Source organism: Equus przewalskii, chromosome 26, assembly GCF_037783145.1.
Source record: "Equus przewalskii isolate Varuska chromosome 26, EquPr2, whole genome shotgun sequence".
NCBI lineage: Eukaryota > Metazoa > Chordata > Mammalia > Perissodactyla > Equidae > Equus > Equus przewalskii.
The window spans coordinates 21,186,017-21,210,442 of record NC_091856.1 but is presented as its reverse complement, the minus strand read 5'-3'; the positions used below and the strand labels follow the sequence as shown (position 1 = coordinate 21,210,442).

Genomic DNA, 24,426 nt, shown 5'->3' with positions numbered 1-24,426 from the left:
AAATACTTAGCACCCCAGAAAGGACAATTAAGTTTAAAAGCAAAAGCATAAGTATACACCAATTGTCCTATATATCCCCTGGTTTAGCCAGCATCATTTGCTATACTGTTAGTTCCAAGTGAGAACAGAACGCAGCCAATTTTCTCTCTCAGAAACGTCACATATCTTATTTTCTTTGCAAAGAACATTATTTCACTGATACCACCACGCTCCCTTCTCTACCCTAAAATACACACACACACACACACACACACACACACACACACACACACAACACGCCCTGTTGGGTCCTCATGGCAGCTATTTCTTTCTCCATAGCACTGCTTCTTGGTTGTAGTCATGCAAAGGTTGCTGTGTTTAATGCTCATCTCCTACTCAACATTGCACGCTCTCTACAGCCAAGTGTTATAATGCTCTGTCTTTTTTGTTCCCTGCCAAATACCCACTTCTTACCACCAGGCCTGGTGTATGTATGGCGCTCAATAAACCTTTGTTGACAGTATAAATCAGTACATTCAGGCTTCATCACAGTAACCAACCTGCTGAGAAGTAAAATGAGTAGAGAAAGCACAATACCCAGAGTCTGGACACCTGGACTCTAGTCACAGGTTTTGTAATTAAATAATTGGCTGTTACTTGGGCAAGAAACATCTTTACCACCTTCCACACTTCATCTGTGACATGGGAATGATAACAACTCTGTAGAACATATATGCACGCAGGGTACACAGAGTATAGTGTAATTGAATGCCAACCACTCTAAAAAGTATTTTACATTCATTAATTTACTTCTTCCTGACAATAACCCTAGAGGTGATTACTGTTATTTTTCTTGTTTTTTTTCAAATGGAGAAACTGAGCCCCAAAGAGGTAGTAAGTATACCCAAGCTCACACAGCTGCTGAACAAGATCTGGCTGACTCCAGAACCTCTAATATTCCTGCTGTGAGGATCAAGTGAGATATTGGATGTAAAGGTCTTACACGGTGTCGTAAACGCTAAACAAAAATTGCCTATTATTGTGGCTTATTAGTGAGTCTCAGGTGAAACTTGAAGCACCATTGGAGAGTGTGGGGAGAGAACTGCGTGGTTTGTTGCTTCCATTTCCATTTGATAGCATCTAAGATAGTATGCTTCTAATAGCTGAAAGTACCGTCATCCATGCATAGTAATGACACTGATGGAAGGAGAGATGTGCATATGCCAGGCCATCAAGGACAGAAGAAGGACAAGCCACTTCCAGGTAAGAGGACCATGAAAGGACGAGTTTGCCTTTGGCTGGGCCTGGGAGGATAGATATGGTAAGAAGGATGCTCCATGATATGGGACCAACCTGAGCAAAGGCAAGGTGATGGACTAGGAAGGACATGCATGGGACAAGGGAGCAGACCATTTAGTCAATTGCTGCCTTCCTCCAATGCCTCTCCTAGTCCAAGGGAGGGAGAACACATTCCTTGGTGGCCAGGGACAAAGAAAGAAATAACAAGCACATTTTGGTCACCTACTATGTATTTGACTCAATACTCAAACGTAATTCTGTTTTTTGTTCTTCCCCAAACCTTCTGAAGTTATTGTTATTACACTAGTAGTAATAGTAGTGGTAACAGCATCAGTACTCTTATTACAAAAGTAATACAAGAGTGAATGAGTTAAATATTAAATATGCCCTCTTTCATATTTCTGGTTCTACTCTACTGGCTTGATGACTCTTTTGATGTATATCCTTCCAGAATTTTTGCTACCCCTAAACACACACACACATACACCCTGAATTGCTGTTTGTTTGAAACTTGAGATAAGATCCTACGTATTCTTGGCAACTTGCTCCTCATCAACCATGGACATCCCCATGTGCTTTTGTACAGAGGAGTATGTAGTAGGGATTATTGTCCCCATTTCACAGAAGAGGAGCCTCAAGGATCTCAAAATTAGGTTAATAGGCATAAAGTCCATCAGCTGATGAGTGGCAGGGTTGGGGTTCCACCAAGGCTTATGTGGTTCCAGAGCCTGCCTCCCTTAAGCTGCACCCCACCAACTCCCTCTGGGAACAGAATAAAAGAACTCATCCTTCATGAGTCATATACCAGAAATGTGGATCTCAGCCATCCTCTGTCCTGTTTGAGCCTCCAGACCTTCATTTGAGCCTCAGATAAAAATCTTATCCTTTCTCTCGTTACCTTTCCCGGAATTCACTGTAGAGTTTGGCTGGTGAAGGGCTGAGGGCTGCAAACACTACAATGTCGCTAAGCTGCGCATCTTCTTTATTATGTTGCTCCAGGTACCGATATTATATATTTAGGCAGCTGTTCTCATCTGTGCCAGACAGTGAAATCTGTTCCATCAACATGACTGTTGAAACCTCTGATTTTTGGAAGCTTTGCTCCATGTAGTCCTTTGTAGCATCATAAAACAATTAGATTTAGGCTTAGCATTAATTTGAATTATTGTCCAGTTTCCAGAAAATATCTTCTGGAAATGTCGTAAGGATGTATCGCATGTCTTTGGAGATGTTACGTATTGAATTACGATATTATGTCACCGTCCGCCTGCCATTTCACTCTCTCTCTCACATATACTCTCAACATGGTCTGATTTATGTGTCAACCACCACCATGAGAAGCTCAGTACTTAGAGAAAGAACCAGAGATGAATGTTGATGGAAGCCAAGACACACACACACACACACACACACACACACACACACACACCTTAGTAGTGTGGATAGGTTTTCCCTGAAATGAGAGGAATGGGAGGCAGCCTGGTGTTATAGACAGAGCTCTAGATCAGAGATGGGCAGACCGACTTCTTATTTGGAATCATCAACTTCCTGGCTGTGCAATTTAAGACATGTCCCTTTAACATCCTTCAGCTTCAATCCTTGTCTGTAAAATGGGGATAAAGGAAACACCTGCCCTCCAGAGCTATTTCTGGGATCCATTAGATTAAGAGCAGCAGCAGTAGTAAAAGTTCCCATTTGATCAGTATATCCATTAAGTCGGGAACACACACAGTCACATTTAATGTTCATGCAAATACTGCAAGGTAAGTATTATTCATCCTCTTATAGATGAGGAGGATGAGAAAAGAAATATTAAGCATTTCCCAAGGTCATTCAAATCATAAGTGGTAAGGGCACTTTTTGAATCCAGATTTACCAATTCCGAGGTCTGTGCTTTTCGCGCTGAATTTATTTCTAGACAAAAGAGAAGAGAATAGAAGGTGAGACATCTAGAGAGAAAGGAACATGCGCGCACACACACACACCCTGACAGTGAGAGACACAAAAGCAGGCAGGTGCCGGGGCCTAATTTGGTGAGTTGGCATTGGATCCACAGTGTAGTAATGAAACAGATCCGGGAGGAATTGCTAATATGGTTATTCTTAGTGCTCACAGTTGTGAGCCGTCTTTGCCAAACAGCCTCTGACGTTTGTGCAGATTCCTTAGGAAAGGCAAAAAGAAGTGTATTTCGTAGAAAAGGGACCCAGAGAAGGGGGCACACGGCAGGGAATTTAGTTAAGCCAATGGGTCTGGGAAGTCATGTGGTGCATTCATTCATTCGTTAATTCCATCAGCCAGTCATGTCTTAGCCACACATTTCGTATTTTCATTGCAGATTCATTGCACCTAACATATGCCAGGCATCCTTCTAGGGCTTCTATAATGTTACCTCTCCCTCCTGTAATACATCTTAAAGGTAGCATCTCTTGGGCCAGCCCTGTGGCAGAGTGGTTAAGTTCACAGACTCTGCTTCAGTGGCCCAGGGTTTCAGCCTTTCACATCCTGGGCACGGACCTAGCACTGCTCATCAGGCCACACTGAGGTGGTGTCCCACATAGCAGAACTAGAAGGACCTACAGCTAGAATATACAACTATGTACTGGGGGGTTTTAGGGAGAAGAACAAGAAGAAGAAGAAAAAAAGATTGGCAACAGATGTTAGCTTTGGGCCAATCTTTAATAAATAAATAAATAAATAAATAAAGGTGACATCCCTCATTCCTGCCATATCCTACTCACTCCAGGATATTGTGAAAATCAGAAGACATGCTGCCTGGATAAGCTGTGAATCAGCAAAGGAAAAATAAGCATCCTTGAGTAGGAGAGAGAAAGGTGTTGTTGTTTTTTTTTTTTTAATGAAGCTTTTGTCTGACTGTGGCCCAGGCACACCACCATGTTGCACGGCTCCAGGAGGCACCATCCACACAGGATACAATTATTCGTAGAGTTGTCTGTACTTGTATATGTACATATATGTATGCATATATCCATAGAAGCACATAATTATCCAATTGTACATCCATATATGAAATACATAATAATATACATAGTATGTATGAATAGACATACAATTATACATAGAATGCATTGTTTCTATGTAAATTTTGTCCCGTGGAATAGTACAACATAGCCAGGGGTGCTATTCTTAGGCAATTCAAATGCGTTTTGTTTAATGGTCATAGAATCTCTGTGAAGTATTTCATTGTATCCATAAGGAGATGGGCAAGGGTTACCAAGATTAGGTGATTTGTTGCAGGGTCACACAGCTGCTCAGTGCCTGGGCTAGGGTTTAGTCCATGGCTGTTTGGCTCCAGAATCCAGCCCTTTACCTCTCATCTAGGCTCATGTCTTACTTAGCTGACAGAGAAGAAAGGTTTTCAATATTAGCAAGTCAGAGCTAAACGACCTTTGAGTTTTGGGAGCAATTGTCCATCATGTTCATTCAAGGAGCACTGATCTCAGATCAAAAAGAAATCCAGCATTGATATTGGATTTGATGCATAAATTCCCAATGAAGTAATGAAGAAAGTTATAAAAATAAAAAAAGAAAAAAGAAAGAAATTCTTAAATTAAAAGTAAATAGCTGCTTTCCATTTAACCACAATTCTTTAAAATTTTAAATAACTTAAAGAAAACTGAGAAGCATTTCTTGACTTTGTTCTTTTCCCCTGCTGCCTAGCTTGGTACCAAATGGTTATATCATTGGGGAGAAAAATAATTTTTTGAAATTTCAACACTTCAAATCTCTTTGGTCCCGACTCAAAACACCCCAAACTCAACTTTGAAGCAAGACCGGGGACACATAAAGGCATGTGGAATTCTGTGCCAATCTGTTTTAGCCAGACTTTGATCACAATTTGAGGTGAGCAAGACAGAAAGCAGTAGAAATACAACAATTGCCTGGAGCAAATGTGGGTCTGGCATTTCAGGGAAACCTCCACTGGGGGAGCAGAAGTGAGGCTTTGATACAGCTTTATTTGGAAGTAACTATTTTATAACGTCGAATACCAATGGCCTGTCTATCTCCACGCTTCTTTTTCAAGGATATTTAGCAATGAATTCTTCCACATGTGGGCCTCTCAAGGTTATTACTATTTCACACTCCCAGTGAGGCAGCTCCGGCCTCATGATAACTCACGTCCCTCCACGGGGTCTATTCTTGATTTTCAGGGTGAAATACTGGGACAAATCCAGAGCTGGAAGTCACAACACTTGGATTCTGGTCCAGCCCCGCCACTTTCTAGTTCTGTTGCCTTGGGAAAGTCAGTTCACCTCTCTAACCCTCACCTCCCTCACTACGCTAAGAGGATGGGAGTCATAAACTCTGGGTTCTAGTTGTAGATATTTCACTAATCCCAGTGGGATCTTGGGCATATCCTTCTCCTTCCTTAACCCTCAGTTTATCTTCAACTAGAGCATCCATTCTCAATGAGGGCAATAATACTTCCAAAGATATGCAAATTGATTCTTGGAGGGGAGGGGGCACAAAAACTCTTACTCTTTTCATGTACAGCAAAAGCACAGTACATAAACAAATATGTACTATATCTCTGATATTAACATTTCCTGTGTGGGGGTGATTAATGAAGAAAAATGTCTAAAAAGGCTTCTTAGTGGGTGATAATGAAAACAAGAAAGTTGAGAAACTTTGGACTAGAGGAACTCAAAGTTTTCTAACATTCTTTGAAATTAAATATGTAAGGTAGCATCGTAGAATTCTGATCTATTGTATGATTGTTCCAAGAAAATTCCAATCTTAACCAAGTTTCTTTGTCAGAGCTTAAAAAAAATAGTATGTTCATCTAAAAAGAACAAAAGGAAAGAGGTTGACCCTCTTTTAAAAAGCCACTGGAACTCCTCCATGTTTTTCTTCTCCATTTTATTTGCAGCTAATTCACACTCTTTAGCAGGACTGCATCTTCGTTATAACCGTGCTGCCACTCCCTCTGTCCATCCAGTGACGTTGGGAGTATGTGGAACCAGGTCAGGCAGCCGACTAGGTATTTGCGGAATGGATGCAAATAGCTTAGCTCAGACTAAGGTTTGCATCCTGGACTCCATGAACCCCTGAGGGGTCCATGGATAGAACTGTATTCAGTGATTGGTTTCCTTGTAATACTGTGCATTATGTTTTATACATTTGAAAACTTTATTCTGAGAAGTGATCCATAGGGACCCATGACACAAAATAAAGGTTAATAAATGGAGCAAATAGCAAGCTTAAGAGACAGCTGTTGTCCAATAAGACAAGTAAGAGGTAGTGTAGTCCTTTGCTAGGGCTTCCATGAGAAAGTGCTACAGATGGGGGGCTTAAACAACAGGAATTTATTTCTTCACAGTTCTGGAGGCTAGATGTCCCAGATAAGGTGTTGGCAGGGTTGGTTTCTTCTGAGGACCTCTCTCCTTGGCTTGTAGGTAGCCATCTTCTCCCTTTGTCTTCACATGGTCTTCCCCCTGTGTGCGTCTGTGTCCTACTCTCCTCTTCTGATAAGGACACCAGTCATATTGAATGAGGGTCCACCCTAATGACGTCATGTCAACTTAATTACCTCTTTAAAGACTCTAATCTCCAAATACAGTCATTTTCTGAGGTACTGGGGGTTAGGACTTTAACATGTGAATTTTGGGGTAGACACAAGTCAGCCCATAACAGGTAAAGCCAGTACAGAGGAATAGGTTGAAGTTGATCCAAGGAAAAAGGAAAGAAAATGGCAGAAGGGAAGAGAGCTGGAACGAGAAGATCAGCAGCTGAAGACATAACGATAAGTGGCTGATGACTCAGAGACACTTGTAAAAGACCCTCTCTCCACCAGGGCCCCTAGAGAGTTGTTGCACTCAGAGACTGAGAGCCCCCAGCAATCCAGGTTGTCTCTGCCCACTCTCGCAAACCTTCAAACTATCGTTTTCAACCTTGTGTCTGTAGAGTTTGGTCGCTCACTCCTTAAATAGCTTTCAGTCGATGGCAGGTGGTGGAATGTATTCAAGCCTGACTTGGGCCTCCATGGACTGGGAGAGAGATGGGATTGGGTGCATTCTTCATCAGTCTATTGGGCTGATGGGAGATGGGCTCCTCATTTCTGCTTCATTGCAGTTTGCTTTACATCCTGTGCCCTGGAAAGGCATTTTTCCCAGGTCCAAGACCTTGATGAATGCAATCATCTTGGGGATACATGATGTAACAGAAGGAAGGAAAGCTTAATTATTTTGCACCCAAAGGAAGAGGGAGAAAAAGAGCTGAATACTTTTGGCCAAAAAATTCCCTGAGCTTCGTTTGTGAAGACCTTGTTTCAGCCATGCAATGTTTCATTCCTCTGCTCCCCATTCACCAGTGTGATCAGAACCTTCTTTTGAAATCTTCTATCCAGGGTTCTCAGAGGTCTGTCTCATGATTCAAGGTGTAATGAAAGACACTTGCAGCTGCCGTCTGTCTCTCCAGGCAATTTTGTCTGGTGATACCGCCTTCCGTGGTATTTTTAGTTCTCATCTGTAGCTTTCATTTCTTTGGGGTCTGATGGGCCTCTGGCTTTTCAGAGAACACCACGGAGTGGCCTGAGCTCCCCAGCTCACCCCTGATCTATGCTGCACAATTACAGAAGCAGGCTTATAATCAATGTAATTGAAGATCAGAGTTAATGAGGACCTCCGTGCCCGTGTAGTCCCTTGAGCAACGCTGAGCTTCAGATGCTAGATAAGGAAATGATTGGGCTGAACTGAAAATCCATTTGGCTAATTAGATGATGTATATTCCCACAAGCCAGTGGGAGAAAAAAATATATATATATTTAAAAATAAGGAAACATGACATTTTGAAGTTGAGATTTTGGCAAAGATTTGTTTCAGAGTCCTTGTTCTCTGGGGAGATCTATTTGAGCACAAAGAGGAATCTTAGAGTACCCAGAAAAAAGGGGGTGCTTTTGATCTAAAGCCCAGAAAATAAAATAGGAGTCCAGTGGAAAACTAGAGAAATATGAGACACATGGAATAATGCATTTTTATTCCCTTTTATATGTATTTCTTCTCAAAGTAAGGCTAGAATTTACCTAGAAAGGGCTGCTTGCCACTCTTTGACCTTATTACCTGTTCTCTCTCTCTATCCGTTGCATTCTCTACACACACACACACACACCCCACAGCAACTTCTAAGCCTCCACTACATCCTAAGCGCTATGGTGACTGCAGAGTAGAATAAGGCATTGTCTTTGCCTCCAAGAAATGCGCATCTAGATGGGAGGATAAGAAAAGAGGAATAAAAACCACTCATGCTCTGCCTTAGATTTGCCATCTCTGAACTCCCTTCCTGGACTTTAAGTTCTCAGTGGACAGATACCACATTTTACTCATCCAGAGCCTGAGACAGGGCATGGCACACAGTAGGTGTTCTATTTGTTAAAGGAACAAATATATGACTGAATGAATGGATCTATAACATGGCATATATAGCTGCTAGTTAAGTGGAATACCTAGTGAGTATTAGAGAGATTGAGGGGTATGAGCTAGGTCTGAAGACCAGCTTGGAGGGGAAAATGCCACTTCAGCTTTTGCCTGTTTTTTTGTTCTTTCTTCACATTCTTCAAAGTCTAGCTTAAAGGCCGACTCTTCACTGACTCCGCTCTGACCTTGCTTTTCCTTCCCCTTATGTCTAAAGGCAATGCCTATCCTTCTCAGGCAGTTCTTACAACACTCTAAGTTGTCTTAGAGCTTTATGTGCATCCATTTGATCTGCCTTTTTAGTCCATAATTTTCTTGACAGATTCAGTCCATTTCTCATTCTTTATGTGTCTTTCTTGTGCAAGGAGGTGTTTAATAAATGTTGCTTAAATGAACTCATGGATTAAGTCTTGGTGATTACATCTTGCACAGTTACTTCCTTTCACTATCGGATGTGGCATCTCCCTGCCATATGTCCTTGCCTCTTCGCACTGATTTCTTCTAGCATCTCTACTTTAATCATCCATGCCACAAGCCCACGAGGTGAATGAGAGCTCAGGAGCCGTGATAATGGAGTTCAAGATTTGGTTTGGAACTGAGGAGACTCTGAAGGACTAATCTTGTATTCTGGCTCTCAAAAGATAAAAAAAATAATAAACCTTGGGTTCAATGTGGAGGCATTCCTGCTTCATAATCCCATGATGAAGTGAGTTGAATTTCCCTCCAAGCATGGCACTTTGATTTCATTAATTCACTCAACAGACATTTATTAAACTCTTAGTATGTGCCAGACATTTTGCTGAGGGCTGGATTGATGAGGACTAGTGAATGAGTCATGACCTCTTCCCTGTAGGAAATCATAGTCTATCAGAGAGAGCAAAAGCCCTCCATCACTACAGGATATGCATTAAAAGGGAAGGCACAGAAAAGAATTCTGCCTGATAGCCAACCAGAGCCCCGATTCTCATGACAGCCTGGAATGATGAGCAGGTCCTAGCTTTGGATGCTGAGAAACCTGGGTTCACTTTCCACTCTGGCCACTCATTAGTTGTGTGAATTTGGCTAAGTCAATTTCTCTCTTAACCTCATGTTGTCTTTCTCTAAAACTATCCTGCAAGGCTCTTGAAAGGATTAAGTGAGCAAGAGGTATAAACATGTTTATCCCAGGGTCTGGAACAAAGACAGCATTCAAAGGATAGTAACTCCCTTCTGCCATTAAACCAGCAGTATACCTTGGTATAGTATCTTTTTAAAGAAGCTGAGGATAACCTGCTTTTGAGTCATTCCCTTCCAAGGAATTCCATATTTCTCATATTTAAGAGAGATCTGTTAACTGGTACTGCATTCAGAGCTCCCAAGTTCATAAGAAATCCAAACAGGAATGCAAATAGTTCCTGTTAGTTGAGATTCACAACGTACCAGAGACTTCACATACTGTAGGGGATGTTGTAATGTCACATCCAAATCTCTCGTTAGAACCTAGGCTCTCATTCCCCCAGCTTCCAGGAATGGTGGTAGTTGACCACTCACTCTGAATCTTTCTTGCAGAAATGTCCTCCATTGAAAGGAACCACTTCACCAAAGTCCCTTCCCCAGGGAAAGCCCAGAGTCTATGACTGGTTAGTGTCGGGGTACAAAGGCCCAATACCCTTGTCTTGATTTGGAACAACACTGAAGGATCATCTCAGCTCCAGAGCTTCCGATGGGACAGTTGGACTTCTCCCTCTGCCTAACCCCACTTGGTTCATCCCCTTACAAGAGGGCACTCCAAAAGCCCTCCTATGTGCCACTCTCTGCCTTTGAGTCTGATAGCTGGTGAACCTGACCTAAGACAAATGCATTTTCTCATTTAATCCTTATATTAACCCTAGGAAGGGGGAATTAGTCTCCATGCTTGTCATATGAGATGACCGAGGATCTGTTTTCTTGCCCAAGTTTACAGAGCTAGTAAGTAGCAGACTGAAGGCCTGGATGCATGTCTTGCTGACTCGATTCTCTTTATCTCTGCACTGTGTAGCTTTTCTGAAGTAGTGGGATTAGGCAGACTCAGCCCTGGGACACAATTCAATATCCATCCCTCAGTCTTCAGTGAGAATAAATACCAGAATTATCCATTTAAACAGCATGACTGTGCTTTTTAAAAGAAAAATCTGTAGTTGATACTGATGTTCGGTGCCTTGCACAAGGACCCATGTGACATGTTTCTGCTCGGGCTTACTTCCAGAGGGGGAAATATGGCTTTGCAGATAGATTTGCATATCTTCCCCTGCCAGAAATTTGAAATATGGAATCCAGCAGACTTTTTCTTTTTCGCTTTAGCTGCCAAGGATTTTTAGGACAACTTCAAATGTGGTCATTTCCTTATCTTTGAGCCTGATGCTATCTACTCCTTCTGCTTCACATAAACTCCTCTTTCCTCCGCATCAAAAATCATGGTGTCCACTGTGTTTTACTTAGCAGCTCATTCTATAGGATGATATAAATCTTAACCTTTGTGTAAGTTAGAGAAGATAACATTGCCTGCCACACCCTCACCCTTTTCAGGCAATCTTAGGTCCTCAGGGCAGCCAGGTAAGGTCTGATCCTGCCTCCCTGGCCGTTGTTCTTTGGACCACAGCTGGGCACCAGAGCCATGAGGAGCCCAACCATTGGTCAGCCAGCAGGGTCTAATGTGACCTGACAGAGAAGCTGCTGTCACACTCATATAGTGCTTATTGTCTGAGTCCCCTTTGGGAAATTTGAGTTGCATACATGGAAAGATTTTGTTGGTTGACAGTGAAGTAGAGAGAAGCAAGTACAGGGAGATAAATGGAGTCACATTAATTATGAAACAATTTAAGACCTCCTGCTGCTGGGGTCCATAGATCTGCCATGAATCTAGAACCACTCTCCGGTCCAGCTTTGTGGAGCCTGGTCCTATTTGAACTCTCTTTTTTCTTTCCTCCTGTGAAATTGTATCTTTACCTTATTGCTACATACACACTCTCACATTTACACTCGACATGCAGCCACCTTGAATGGGTTTCTGTTCCTTGTCCCCAAAGAATATATGTATGTTTATATATGTATGTAATGCATGTATGTATGCACATATGTATATGTGTATATATATTTTTGTGTATGTAAGTGTATGTGTGTATATATGTATTTTTAAAGAGGAGCATTTTAGAGGATAGATTGCAAAGCTAGGGTCTTTTGTTTGTCTTACGCAAGCTTTCAAGAAAAAATTTAAGCCATCATTTCCAAATTGGTTGATTACAATAAAAACCTGAATTTCCAGCTTCTCCTGAAAATAACCTGAAGTTCTTGCACCACTCGGCTTTAGACCCATTTGGCAAGAATTGGCTAGAGTGGGCTCTCAGCTGCTCCGTTTTGATCCAGACTTCAGTATTGTTTCCCCCAAACTCTTTCTTTCCCTGTTGATTCCCAACATTAAGGCATTTTCCATTGCACAAGTGCTAGTTTTTTTCTTAAAGGTCCTAGAGATGTCTTTGAATCTCTCTATCTATCTCTCACTAATGGAATGAAAATACAAAACAAAATACAAGCTAGGTCAGGAGGCCAGGATGCTATTTCCCTTACACTCAGCCAGTCTCTCCCATTGATATCAGACACCTGGCCCCTGTGGGCATTAGTGACCCCCATTCCAGGGGGGCCGCCTGGGTGACAGAGACATTAGCTTTTAATATTTAATTATTCTTTAGTAGGACAATTCAGGAACTGGCTAAGCACTTTATCTACATTAATTTATTTTATTCTCGCAACAATGAGGTGGGTTCCATTAACATTCCCATTTACAGATGATGTAACCAAAGCCTAGAGGTATTGAATGACTTGCCCAAAGTCAAAGACTGTTCAAGGGAGATCCAGGATTTGAACTCAAGTCCTAAGGGCCTGACTCAACTACTAGGCTGAACTGTCTCTGATGTCTGATTTGTCTCTGTCTCTATTGGCTGCTGACACCGTGACTGACACAGTGTAAATGCTCTGTGAATGTGTGTAGACAAGTGAGGATGGGCAAGCTGGGGTGGGGGATGGCTCGTGCCCACCTGTCTGTGTTGCTGGCCTGCAGCATCAGCAATGAGACACATCTGTACCCTAAAATCGGGGAGAAAGTAGCTGTCTTTTTCTCTGTTCACCCACAGGGAGCAGCTTTGTGGTGAGTGAAGGGAGCTACCTGGATATCTCCGACTGGTTGAACCCAGCCAAGCTGTCCCTGTATTACCAGATCAATGCCACTTCCCCATGGGTGAGGGACCTCTGCGGACAGAGGACGACAGATGCCTGTGAGCAGCTCTGCGACCCAGAAACCGGTGAGCCATGGGGGCAGGGCTGGGGATGGGGGAGGGAGGGTATGGGGTGAAGGATGCTCTGCGTTCCTTCTGTCTGAAGAATTGTGGTTCCTGAGCCACTGGCAATGTGCTTTGTGTAAAGGTCCATCAGTCCCCTTGGTGGTTAAACCATGTGCTGCAAAGGAGAAAATACTCATAAAACCGCAGAATCTCAGAGTTAGAAAGGACCACAGAGAGCGTCTAGTCTAACTGTAGCAAAGCAAATTGTCTGAATGTCATCAAACGTCTCTGAGCTCAAATCCTGTCCACCTCTTACTATCTGGGTATTTTGTAAAATAATTTTCCCAGATTTATTGAGACATAATTGACATATCACATTGTGTAAGTTTGAGGTGTGCAATGCCATGATTTCATGCACATATATAGTATGAAATGCACGTATGTAGTACTGCAGTGAAGTTAGCTAACCCTCCATCACCTCATATACTTACCACTTTTTTTGTGTGTGATGATAACGTTTAAGATCTACTGTCTTAGTACCTTTCAAGTATACAATGCAGTATGGTTAATTGTATTCACTGTGCTGTAAATTAGATCCCCAGAATCTATTCATCTTAAATGGGGAGACGTTGGTCACAGGTACAAACTATCTGCGAGTTCTTTACCAAGACATGTCCTGTCTCTGAGTACCAGAGAATGAAAATAGCATCTATCCCACAAGCCTTTTGTTAGGGTTAAATGAGATAATGCATGAAAGCTCTTGGCATATTCATTTATTCATTCATTTGACAGATACGTATTGAGTAGCCAGACTCTTCTAGGTATCAGGGCCACAGCAGTGAACAAAAGAGGCAAAATGTCAGCCCTAATTAAGTTTATTTTCAAGGGAGACATTGAATCTGCACTGTAGCCGTTAACCACATGTGGCTACTTAAATTTAACTTACTTAAAATTAAAGTAAGCATTTATTTCCCCAGTCACATTGGCCATATTTCAAGTGCTCCGTAGCTACGTGTGACTAGTGGCTACATCTTGGACCACTCAGATATAGAACATTACCATCATTGTAGAAAGTTCTGTTGGACAATGCTCTAATAGACAAACAGGCAAATGTATACATTACTCTGTCAGGTGATGATAAATGCTGGAGGGAGAGCACAAAGCATATGGAATGCTAAGCTGGGAGTGAGAGAGGAGTTATTGTTCTATAGAGAGTGGTCAGGGAGGGCTTCTTGGAGAAGGTGACATTTGAGCAGGCACCTTAAGATGGGCATGGAGGAACCACGCCACTGTCTGGAGGAAGAGCATTCTAGCCAGAGGGAACAGCATGGGCCAATACTAGGTGGCAGGAGCACAGGAATGTGCCATTGGAAGACCAGCATGGCTGGTAGGGAGTGAGAGAGGAGGGGAGCAGGAGGCAGACTCGAGAAGAGGAAGGTTGTGGGGGGAACAGAGGTTGCAGGACCTTGTATAGGATGACAAGGACTTTGGATTTTACTCTGAGTGAGAGGGGAAGTCATTGGAGGATCCTGAGCAAAGGAGCAGCATGAGCTGACCTACATTTTAACAGGATCTCTCTGGCTGCTGTGTGGCAAACCTTAGAGGGACTTCAGGGCACCAAAATTTTAATCTAGGCAAGAGTTGGTAGTGGCTTGGACTACGGGGATAAGGGGAGAAGATGCTGAGAAATGATCCAACCTGGATATATTCAGATTGTAGATTTGACAGAACTTGTTATTGGGTGTAGGAGGTGAGAAACAGCGAGGAGTCAGAGATGATTCCAAATTGTTCTGTCTGAACAATGGCATGAGTGGACTTATCGTTTATTGAGTCAGGAGGTGCTGTAGGAGGGTCAGAGCTGAGGTGAGGGGAATCAAGAGTCCTGTTTGTATATAAGTTCAAGATGACTGAACATCAAGTAGAGATGGAAAATGGGCATTGAGATCAAAGAGGTCTTGGCTGGAGATAGAAATCTGTGAGTCAACACGTATAGATGGTATTTAAACTCACGAGACACTATCTTATTTGTACTAAATGGACAATATCTTATTCTTAGTTGTTGCTCAATAAGTGGTAGTTATTAATGTCCACAAATTTGGAAACACAAGTTAGAGAGAAGAAGAGACTTGCCAAGGTCTCAAAGCAAGTTACAAATGAAGCTGGTGTTAGAACCCCACTTCTCCTTGCTCCTGGTCCTCTGCTCCTTCCTGCAATTTTTGTTGGTATCTTTTTTTCTGGAACCTCATCCCTCTCTCCATTAACAAGAGTCTGGAGATCTTGCCTGGAAAATTCATGGCGCAGATGTAGAGCCGAGGGTCACAGTGGCCCAGTCCTTCCTCTGTTCATGTTCTCTTCCACTTCTTCTTGGGGCAGCAGTTCAGAGGTAAGGAGAGGGCTTCCCCAGGCCAACTCCTGTATCCCTGCAGAGTAGGCCAAGGATTTGGCTTTCCAGCCACCATTCCTTCTTATCCTTTAGTTGGGAGGATATTCAGACACAGTTTTGCAGCGTTTGCATAGGCCAATTAGGGAAGCTGGTTGGAAGATGCAGTGCAATTCAAGTGTACCATTTGACCAGACAGTTGAATCTTCTTTCTTTTAATTAAAACATTAGACTTTAAGACACTGTTCCCCTAAACAGTACCCTTTTTACCCCCAACACACATACAGATACACACACAGACACACACACACATTCTTGATTATGCTCACCCAACAGCCAGGACCGGATCTGGTCCTGCAGGTTCTCCTTTTTTCCTTTTCTTTCTTTAAAAAGGAGGCAAGATTATTGGTGGGAGGGGACAGAAGGGATTCTCTTCCTTGCCTCCCTTCATGAAGCCCAATTTGGCAGAGTGGTAAGTGCCTGAGGGTCTGACCTTCTGGTTTCCCAGCTGATCTGCCTTCAGGTGCAAGTTGGTGGTTTCTGATGAGTTTCTCCCTGGGCTGCAGGCTTGAGGGCTAATTCCAAATAGTGGTCATCCAGGGAGCAGGTGTGTGCTAGCCAGTTTTGAAAATTATCAGCTCTTCCACCAATATCCTGTAGAACTAAACACACATACATACACACCTACCTTAGAGCTGAAAATGTCGCTAGAATCCACTGGGTTGACCTTCTCAACTTTATCACTGATGATGTTGATGCCCAGAGAAGAAAGGTGAGAGGACCAAAGTCACACAGCAGGCAAGTGGCAGAACCAGCATTCAAACTCAGGAGTCTGTGCTCTAATCACTGCTTCTTAAGCCTCAGTGGATCTAGAGTGGGGCCTAAGATTCTGCATTTCTAACAAGCTACCAACTATTGTGGATGCTTCTCGCCCAAGGACTATCCTTCCTCCCAAATAGTCCTCTCGTGTTCTACACAAACAGTAAAAGACCCCACTGCCATATTTATTAATTTAATTATCCTGACAAAACCATGCTCCCTTGTATCACCCCATCTTCTGCCTCTGTTTGCCACATGCCCTGGGCTCTAGCTGCATCGGTACCTGCAGGTCCCTGGAGGCACCGTGGCTTCTCATGCCTACATCCGTTTCACAGGTTGTTTCCTTCCCCTTGAAATGTTTTTCTCCCCCTTTTACTGGGAAATCAGGGGCTCCTTTTTATTTCTATTTCATTTAGGCCAAGCACCCTTCCTTCCAGAGGCATTCCTGACTTACCATCCCCAGCCTTGACCAGATTGAGTGATCCTCCTCTCTGCTCTCATAGCTTCTGTTTCCATGTGTCAGAGTTCTCATTCCTGTGCAGAATTATTAGTCTTTCCTTGTCTGGATTTATCACCAGACTGCAAGCTTTATTAGGGGCTGGGAAGGAGGATTCAAAGCATGTTTCTTACTCATCTCTATATCTTTACAACTTAGCAGAATGCTGACATATAATTAGTGCACAGACAATAATGAAAGGAGGAAGGAAGAAAGGAATTTCCCGCGCCATGCTCCTCGAAACAGTTGTATACACCAATTCTTAGTTCTTTCCTTCATATCCACTTATATATGAACTCAGATTGAATATTTTCCAGCTTTAGAGAAACTGTCTCACCAAGAACTGTCCAGTAGCCGGTCAGCTGACCTCTAAGATGCTCTGGTCTCACCCTCCCATTCTGCCACATCCCAAAGAGCATCCCTTTTTGCATTCTCCACTCTGTACATATCACGTTTGTCCCCCACACGCCCCATGCAGTCTTACCTTCTGACTAGACTTCAAGCTCTTCCTTCTACCTGAAATGTCTTCCATCCTTTAATTATCTACCTTCCAAAATCCTATTCACTTAATTACCTCTCATTTCCTTTCGGTAGAATGGGTGACTTCTTCTACAGTATCATCCGAGTTGTCCGGTGACTGAAAATCTGATTAAAATTTGAGTTACTGTTTGGAAACTTGTCTACCCAGCTAAAACGTAAGCTTCTTAAAGCCAGGGACTGTATCTAATTCATCCCCGTATCCTTCCCACCCTGATGCCCAGCAAAGCAGCTGATCCTTACAAGTCACTTAAGGCATAAGCGGATGGGACCATCTACAGATAAGGAGTGGAAATGGGAAATAAGATCCCTGAACATATTTTCATGGGGCTTGAATGAGACCCACTTTGCAAAATTTACTTCAATTTGTTAGATTCAATTCAAGCAAGATTTTCTTAATTCCACAACTCATAAGTCTTGTGTGTTAAGTGCTATGAGAAATCACAGAAAAATTGGACAATGTTCCTGCCTTCATGGATTTCACATTTTCACGGGAATAAAAATAATATGCTCATATATAACTATTATAAAAGACACAATGTGGAATAAATCAAGAACAGGCATTAACAAAGTACCTCGTGCCTGGATAAAAGGGATATATGTATTCTAGATGGGGATTTAAGGAGATATATCACAGACGATGACCTTTTAGCTGAGCCTGGTGGAAGCAGTAGGGGCTATGAGTAGGAAGGGTGTTTTAGCGGAGGGATCTTCATGATTGAAAAAAAAGAGGAAGAAAGTTTAGAATGATTCCAGGAACCAGAGAGTAGGGAAGCTTGGCTGGCATCTGGAGAATGTGCTGCACATGAGGTGGAGGAAGACAAATAGGGGAGTGGCAGAAGATGCAGTTGGAAAGGTAATTTGAAGAGAATTCATAGAACGATAAGGATCTAAAGATTCTGAGAACCACTAAGGGATTTATCAAGATTATATTGGGGACAGAAAAAGGAAAACTGTCCTCCACATCTGTCCAGTCGTTTTGGGGAACATCTAACTGTCCAAGGGAACAGCAGGGACTCCCCTCCTTTGCTTCTATAAGGAATTAGAATTTGGGGAAAGTCATGGAAAAACTAAGCCCCCAAGCCCTGTACATATTCAGGTCTTAGATCTGTCAAAAGTGGCTTAGCTTCCCTTAAATAAGCCCTTCCTTCTGTAGCTGGGATCTGTAGGGCTGAACAAAGTCATGAGTTCAAGCATTGCTCATCATGCCTTAAAGCTTTATTGGATGCATCAATAAGAAGGAGCGTTCCTCGCAACTGACAGCGAAGAAGGAGGAACGTGGGGAGATGCTGCTGCCGAAGGATATATAATCACCATGATGCATGGATGAACCTGGCCAAGTTTTCCTGGCTGTGTGCTGTAGCCTAGCTCAGGTGTGTTTTTCAGGGGTTTCAACAATTAGTACCACCCACAGGGCTGATTATGGAGTTGGATCCATGGTGTGCTGGAAGTCCTTTGTACAGACTCATGAGAGTTGATTGTTATCATCTCGTCCCAACTCTTTATTTACTTCTTTGATCTAGATAGCTTGGAAATTGGCTATGATAAGGGTATTTATACCAACAAAATTGGTTAATGTTACAAATCATGGCTTATTTTCTTTGGAAAGCCAATCATTAAACTATTTACTATCATAACAGTGGGGATAGGATGAGAACAAAGCAATCAAGGACCAAGGCAAAGAAGGGTCTCGCTGAAGGCTTAGAGAAGGCTTGAAAATGTTGCCAGAGGGTGGCATTATGCTCCTTTCCAGAATAGACCACCATAACTCCACTTCTCTGAAGACAGAAAGTGAACATTCATTGGCTACTTGCTATAGCTCCATAAAATGCAGCACCAAACAGTTCAAATGATCAAGTTTTAACTCTTAAGAATATCATCATGGGTAAACCGTACTGTGAAACATGTTTATTAAAGTTCTGCACATGTGTGGTATCTTACTAAATTGTGTCTACAAATCTTTGACAACATAGCCGAAACCCCATGAGGCAACTAAGAGTAGAACACTAATTCATTTAGTCACTAATTCATTCATCTCTTTATTTATTCATTCAAGCACTTAGTGAACCAGAGTAGAATTGGAATATCCTTTGGAGGGAGACAGAACCAGGTTAAAATCTTTGCTTCTGTGTTGACTGGTTGTCAGGCTTTCAGCAAATCATTTAACATATTCAAGCCTCATTTTTTTATATATGTAAAAATGAGGAGAATAACTCCTACTTTGCAGAGTTGTTATGAGAACGAGATGAAAAATCACATTTAAAATGCACTTAGCACAGTAATCTATGGTGGGCACTCAAAACAGTGTCTACTGTTATTTTTATAAAGCCTTATTCAGTCACTATTGTCTTCACTTAATTAATTCAATAAATATTTCCATTAATTTAACGAATATTTCATGAGATGCCTTGAATCCAGCAATGCACAGCTGTGTTAGATTATCTAAGAATAAAATAAGATACAGTCCCTGCCTTGAGGAGCCGACCACCTCATAGAGAAAATTAACAACCTGGACATTCCTATCTGCTGCCCTTTCATTTAGTCCTTGAGTGACTTTTAAACTTATGCACTGAGAAAAGTCACAGGCTCTCCATCCTAGTGCCAGCTTTGTCACAGATTTGCCATTTGACCTTGGATAAGTCACATGCTGTGTCCTTCATATTCCTTCTCTTCAACAAAGAGTGAGAACATACTTTTGATGCAAAAAAGGACTCCAGACATCATCTATTCTGAAGTAATGAGGAGACTGAGGGCCACTGAGGCTGAGCAAGTCACCTAATGTCACTCAGTAGGTTAGTGGCAAGATACAAATTACAACCCTGAATAATTCCTAAGATATTTTCCAGCTCAAAATTCATGTTTCTGTGACCTTCTAAGCACTAATAACTTACAGCGTTAAGTATGATTGAAACAATTTGTAAATGGCATTTAAAGCTGATTGAATTTTCTTTTCACAATTGATGTGAACTTCAGTCATGTTCGCCATCAGATTCAGTTTATTTTCACATCTTCAGCAGCCACTTTTCATTTGCAATTGGATATGCAATGAGAATACTGTGTGTATGTTTATGTCATATATATGTCTTGTATTGTACTAAACATTTCTAATATTTATAGACTGTTTGTATTATTTGCTAAGAAAGTTAAGGGACACAAGGACCTTATGAAGTTATGAAATCCAGGAATTCACAGAGATGGAGAATGTCCCAGCCTTGAAGAAGATTGTAACATGGGGGGCGGGGGAGCTCTAGGTAATATAGCAGATATGTAGGGTTTAAGTGGCATAGTGCATAGGGGAGATCTGCAGTTAAGTAAGCTGAATTCTGTCTATAGAGAGCCCACTTTCTGGCAGACCAGGGAGGAGAGCTCTGTATACAACATAAGTTTTATAAAGACTTAGCCTCTGCTCATCTTGTTTATTGCTGTACCTCAGGTACTGAAACAGTTCTTGTGCTAATACATCTTTTCTTGAACAAATGAATGAATGAATGAGCCAATGAGAAGCAAGTTTCAGTTGCTGAAAGGTCAAGGCTTGGTCAATGGGTTGAATGTAGGGTTCTGGTGTCAGGACCATGGCTAGCCCTCAGGGTGCTGATGATGACATTTTGCCTGTGTGTTTTTGTTAAAGATTTTTGTCTGGTATAGCTAATTATCTTCTGAAAGTCACCTTCTTTCTTGAGCTCGGTATCACGAGTCTTTCTTGAACTCAAATAAAGTAAGCTCTGTCCTTTACCTGTGTAGGGTTAGTCTATGTCCAGCTATACTGTTCCTCCAGTGGACGTCAACTGGGGAAAACAATTGTCCATGGAGTGAATCACTCTGTTCCTCAGAAGCCATGATTCTCTCCATCTCACCACTCCCTGGTCCTGAACTTTGCTATAACCTGAACTGGTTGTCAATTATGAACCCCATGCTGCCTTATTAAGATATGCAAGATAATGGAATTAAATTTTTTGTTTTTTTGGTAAGGAAGACTTGCTCTAAGCTAACACCTGTGCCAGTCTTCCTCTATTTTGTATTTGGGTCGCTGCCACAGCATGGCTTGACCAGTGGTGTAGGTCCACACCTGGGATCTGAACCTGCGATCCCAGGCTGCCGAACTGGAGCGTGCTGGACTTAACCTTAATGCCATGCGGCCTGCTCCTGGAATCAAACTTTTAAAAACCATTTCCAAAAAAAGCCCTTCAAACAACAACAACAAATCAAGATTTTTCTGCTTAAAGGCCATTAAATGAATGTTGATCTTAAAAGCCCATATATCTCATCAGATTGGTCTATTTAATGCAGGTTCATTATCTATATATTGCAGATGGGGACATTATACAATGGCCAGATAGAGCTTGCCATTAAGAGTTGCATGGTGGAGTTTTGGTATGTGAGATACATATAACAATAACAACATCTACAATTTATTATGCATTTATTGTGTACCAAGCATCATGTGGAGATTTCATATAACTATCTTGATCTTTATGACAGCATTTCTAGGTAATTATTATTGTTTCCTTTTTCCATACAAGAAGCTGTGTCTTAAAGTAGTTGACTGACATTCCCAAGATCATATATTTACTAAATATCACATCTGGGATTTGAACCCAGACTGAGTGACAAGCTAGTGTTTTGAGGGGTCACTGTGTGAGAAAGTTAGCTTAGCACTGAGAGTAGAGAGGCATTCTGGCATTCTCTCTTTGATAGGTACTTGCAGAGAATTCTCAGAGGCAGGCATGAATCCTTTGGGCAAAGAATTTACAAACTAAGCTGACTTTAAAAAATTAAAAAGACCCAGTTGGATTGGGGCCAAGGGAAAAATGCAGAACTGAGTGGTGGAATTGTAACAGCATTTGTAAGTTGTAGGGAAACCATTTTATATCTGTTTGAGAGTCTTGCAATATTTGGTTTAAATGTGTTGTAAAATGTTATGTTGTGGAAGAGGGTTGAGGTTCTTTGAAAGAGGACAATCTGTGTCAAAGATGAGGTCATAAAATTTCCGAGAGCCCACAACAGCAAGCAACATGACTGACGATTCAAACGTGGAGAAGGACAAGAAGGTTAGAAGGGTCTACAAAAGAGACTTTGAAAAGTTTTCCTTATTGGGAACTTGCCAGTCCCACTGAAAGTCCAAGGCAACCTTTGCTTCTGAACTTGAAAGAAAGAGGTTGTGAGAGATCTGAAGTCTCACATTGTAAAGTTGCATATAGGAAAGCAACTGGAGGTATCTCTGATGATTATCTCTGGAGGGACTGTCCCCAAAATAATGGGGACTCTCAGCATTTTAGAGCAGATTTTATCATCAAAAATGTAATCTACTGGCATTTAAATTAAAGACTATAAATAATTTAATTCAATAAGTATATTATAAAAATAAATTGGGATTTCTAAAAATGGTACATCTCCTACTACTTCAAAGAAAATTCCGGGGCTAGCCCAGTGACATAGTGGTTAAGTTCACTGGCTTTGCTTCAGTGGCCCAGCGTTCACAGATTTGGATCCTGGGTGCAGACCTAGCACCACTCGTCAAGCCACACTGTGGCAGTATCCCACATAAAATAGAGGAAGATTGGCACATTTGTTAGCTCAGTGACAATCTTCTCCAAGCAAAAAGAGTAAGATTGACAAGGAATGTTAGCTCAGGGCCAATCTTCCTCACCAAAAAACAAAATTAAATAAATAAATAAATAAATAAATAAATAAAACACTATTTTAAAAAATCCAGAGTTTTTAAATATATTTGTAATACCTATGACCAATCAATTAATAATAAAAAAATATGGAAAAGGGAGATGATGGTAAAAATATAGGCTGGACTTGGGATTGTTATTAAGGTGTGAAAGCTGCGTTGTGCAGTGTTCCACCTTTGTTAATGATGAGCCATTTCCAGTAGCCAATGTGACAGTCTTTGCACGTGCTGTTCCCTCTGCATGCAGCAGTCTGCTCTCCACCCAGCCCCAGTCCTTAAGCCCCATTCTTCAGTTTCTTCACTCTTTCTTAACCTTTATGTTTCAGCATAAACGTCACTTCCTCAAGGAGGGTTTTGCTGACCTTCTAGACTCAGTTATCCCCCCATGTTTATGTTCTGTTAGTGCACTCTCTTTTTCCTTTGTAGTGCATAGGAATAATAATAATGCACGTTATACAGTGCAAATTGTGTATCAGGCACCCTTCTGAGCACTTCCCATATATTACCTCATCCTACCCTCTCAATAACCCTTTGTGGTAGATAGTCATATTTTCAGTAAACCAAGACACAGTTGGATATGTGTACCAACATTTGATGTACCACTAAGAAAAAACTTCTGCAAATAATGACCATAAGATACTAATAATTACCAGACAGGTCTGCATTTCGGGGATATTAAAATGCAAAAAGTTATGTGTCTTAGAATTAATGTAATGCCCTATTTTGATCACCATTTTACAGATGAGGAAACTTAACCATGTAAGTTAATGGATTTTCCCAAAGTCAGACATCCAGGAAGTGGTGGAGTCTAGACTGGGATCCTAGAAGCCTGGCTTCAGTGTCTATCCTCTTAACCGCTAGCCTGTGCTATCAGTACAGAATCACAACTTGCATTATATATTTGTGTGATTCTGTGTTCAATTACTAGCTATCTAAGAGACTGTATGCTGTATAAAGGGAAGGGTTGTGTCTGTATTATTCACTGCATTATTTCCAAACCCAGCCTATTGTCTAACACACTGTTGATGTTTAATAATGAATAATGGAATGAGTGAATGAAAGAAGAAATACTGGGTTTGGAGATAAATCCCACTGGTTTCATGCCTAGATTTGCAGTTTTTACTCACAATGTGAACTTTGACATGTCGCTTTGTTCTCTGGGCCTCAGTTTCTCTGTTTGTAACACAAAAGAGAATTACATTAGATTTTCTCTAAGGACTCTCCACCTCTGAAATTCCGTGTCTTGCAAAACTGCATTGAAAGCCAATGCTGTGCCCAACACGGCTTTCGAGGATGTTGAAAGAGGATGCTCCAGCCCTCCAGATCTCTTGGAGGATAGAAAGCATATACACACAAGAAACTGGAATCAGCACAAGTTTCTTCTCTTAATAAACATGTTGCAGTGAATTAAATCCAAGAACTTGAGCTCTGGATTCAATGGACTGGGGTTCTTTTTGGATCCTCACAACTTTGGACATTTCGTTGACCCTTCTGAACCTCTACTTTTCTCATGGGTGGGA

The 24,426-nt window shown here is 41.7% G+C and overlaps 1 protein-coding gene across 7 annotated transcripts in view; it reads left to right on the top strand.

Annotated features, from left to right (window-relative positions):
* Window positions 1-24,426, top strand: part of ASTN2 (astrotactin 2) — an 827,990-nt gene that overhangs the window by 341,824 nt on the left and 461,740 nt on the right. For all 7 annotated transcript variants that reach the window (XM_070596244.1, XM_070596246.1, XM_070596242.1 and 4 more), the window contains one exon: window positions 12,851-13,018. In XM_070596244.1, the coding sequence (XP_070452345.1) occupies window positions 12,851-13,018 (168 nt within the window). The remainder of the gene's footprint in view (window positions 1-12,850; window positions 13,019-24,426) is intronic.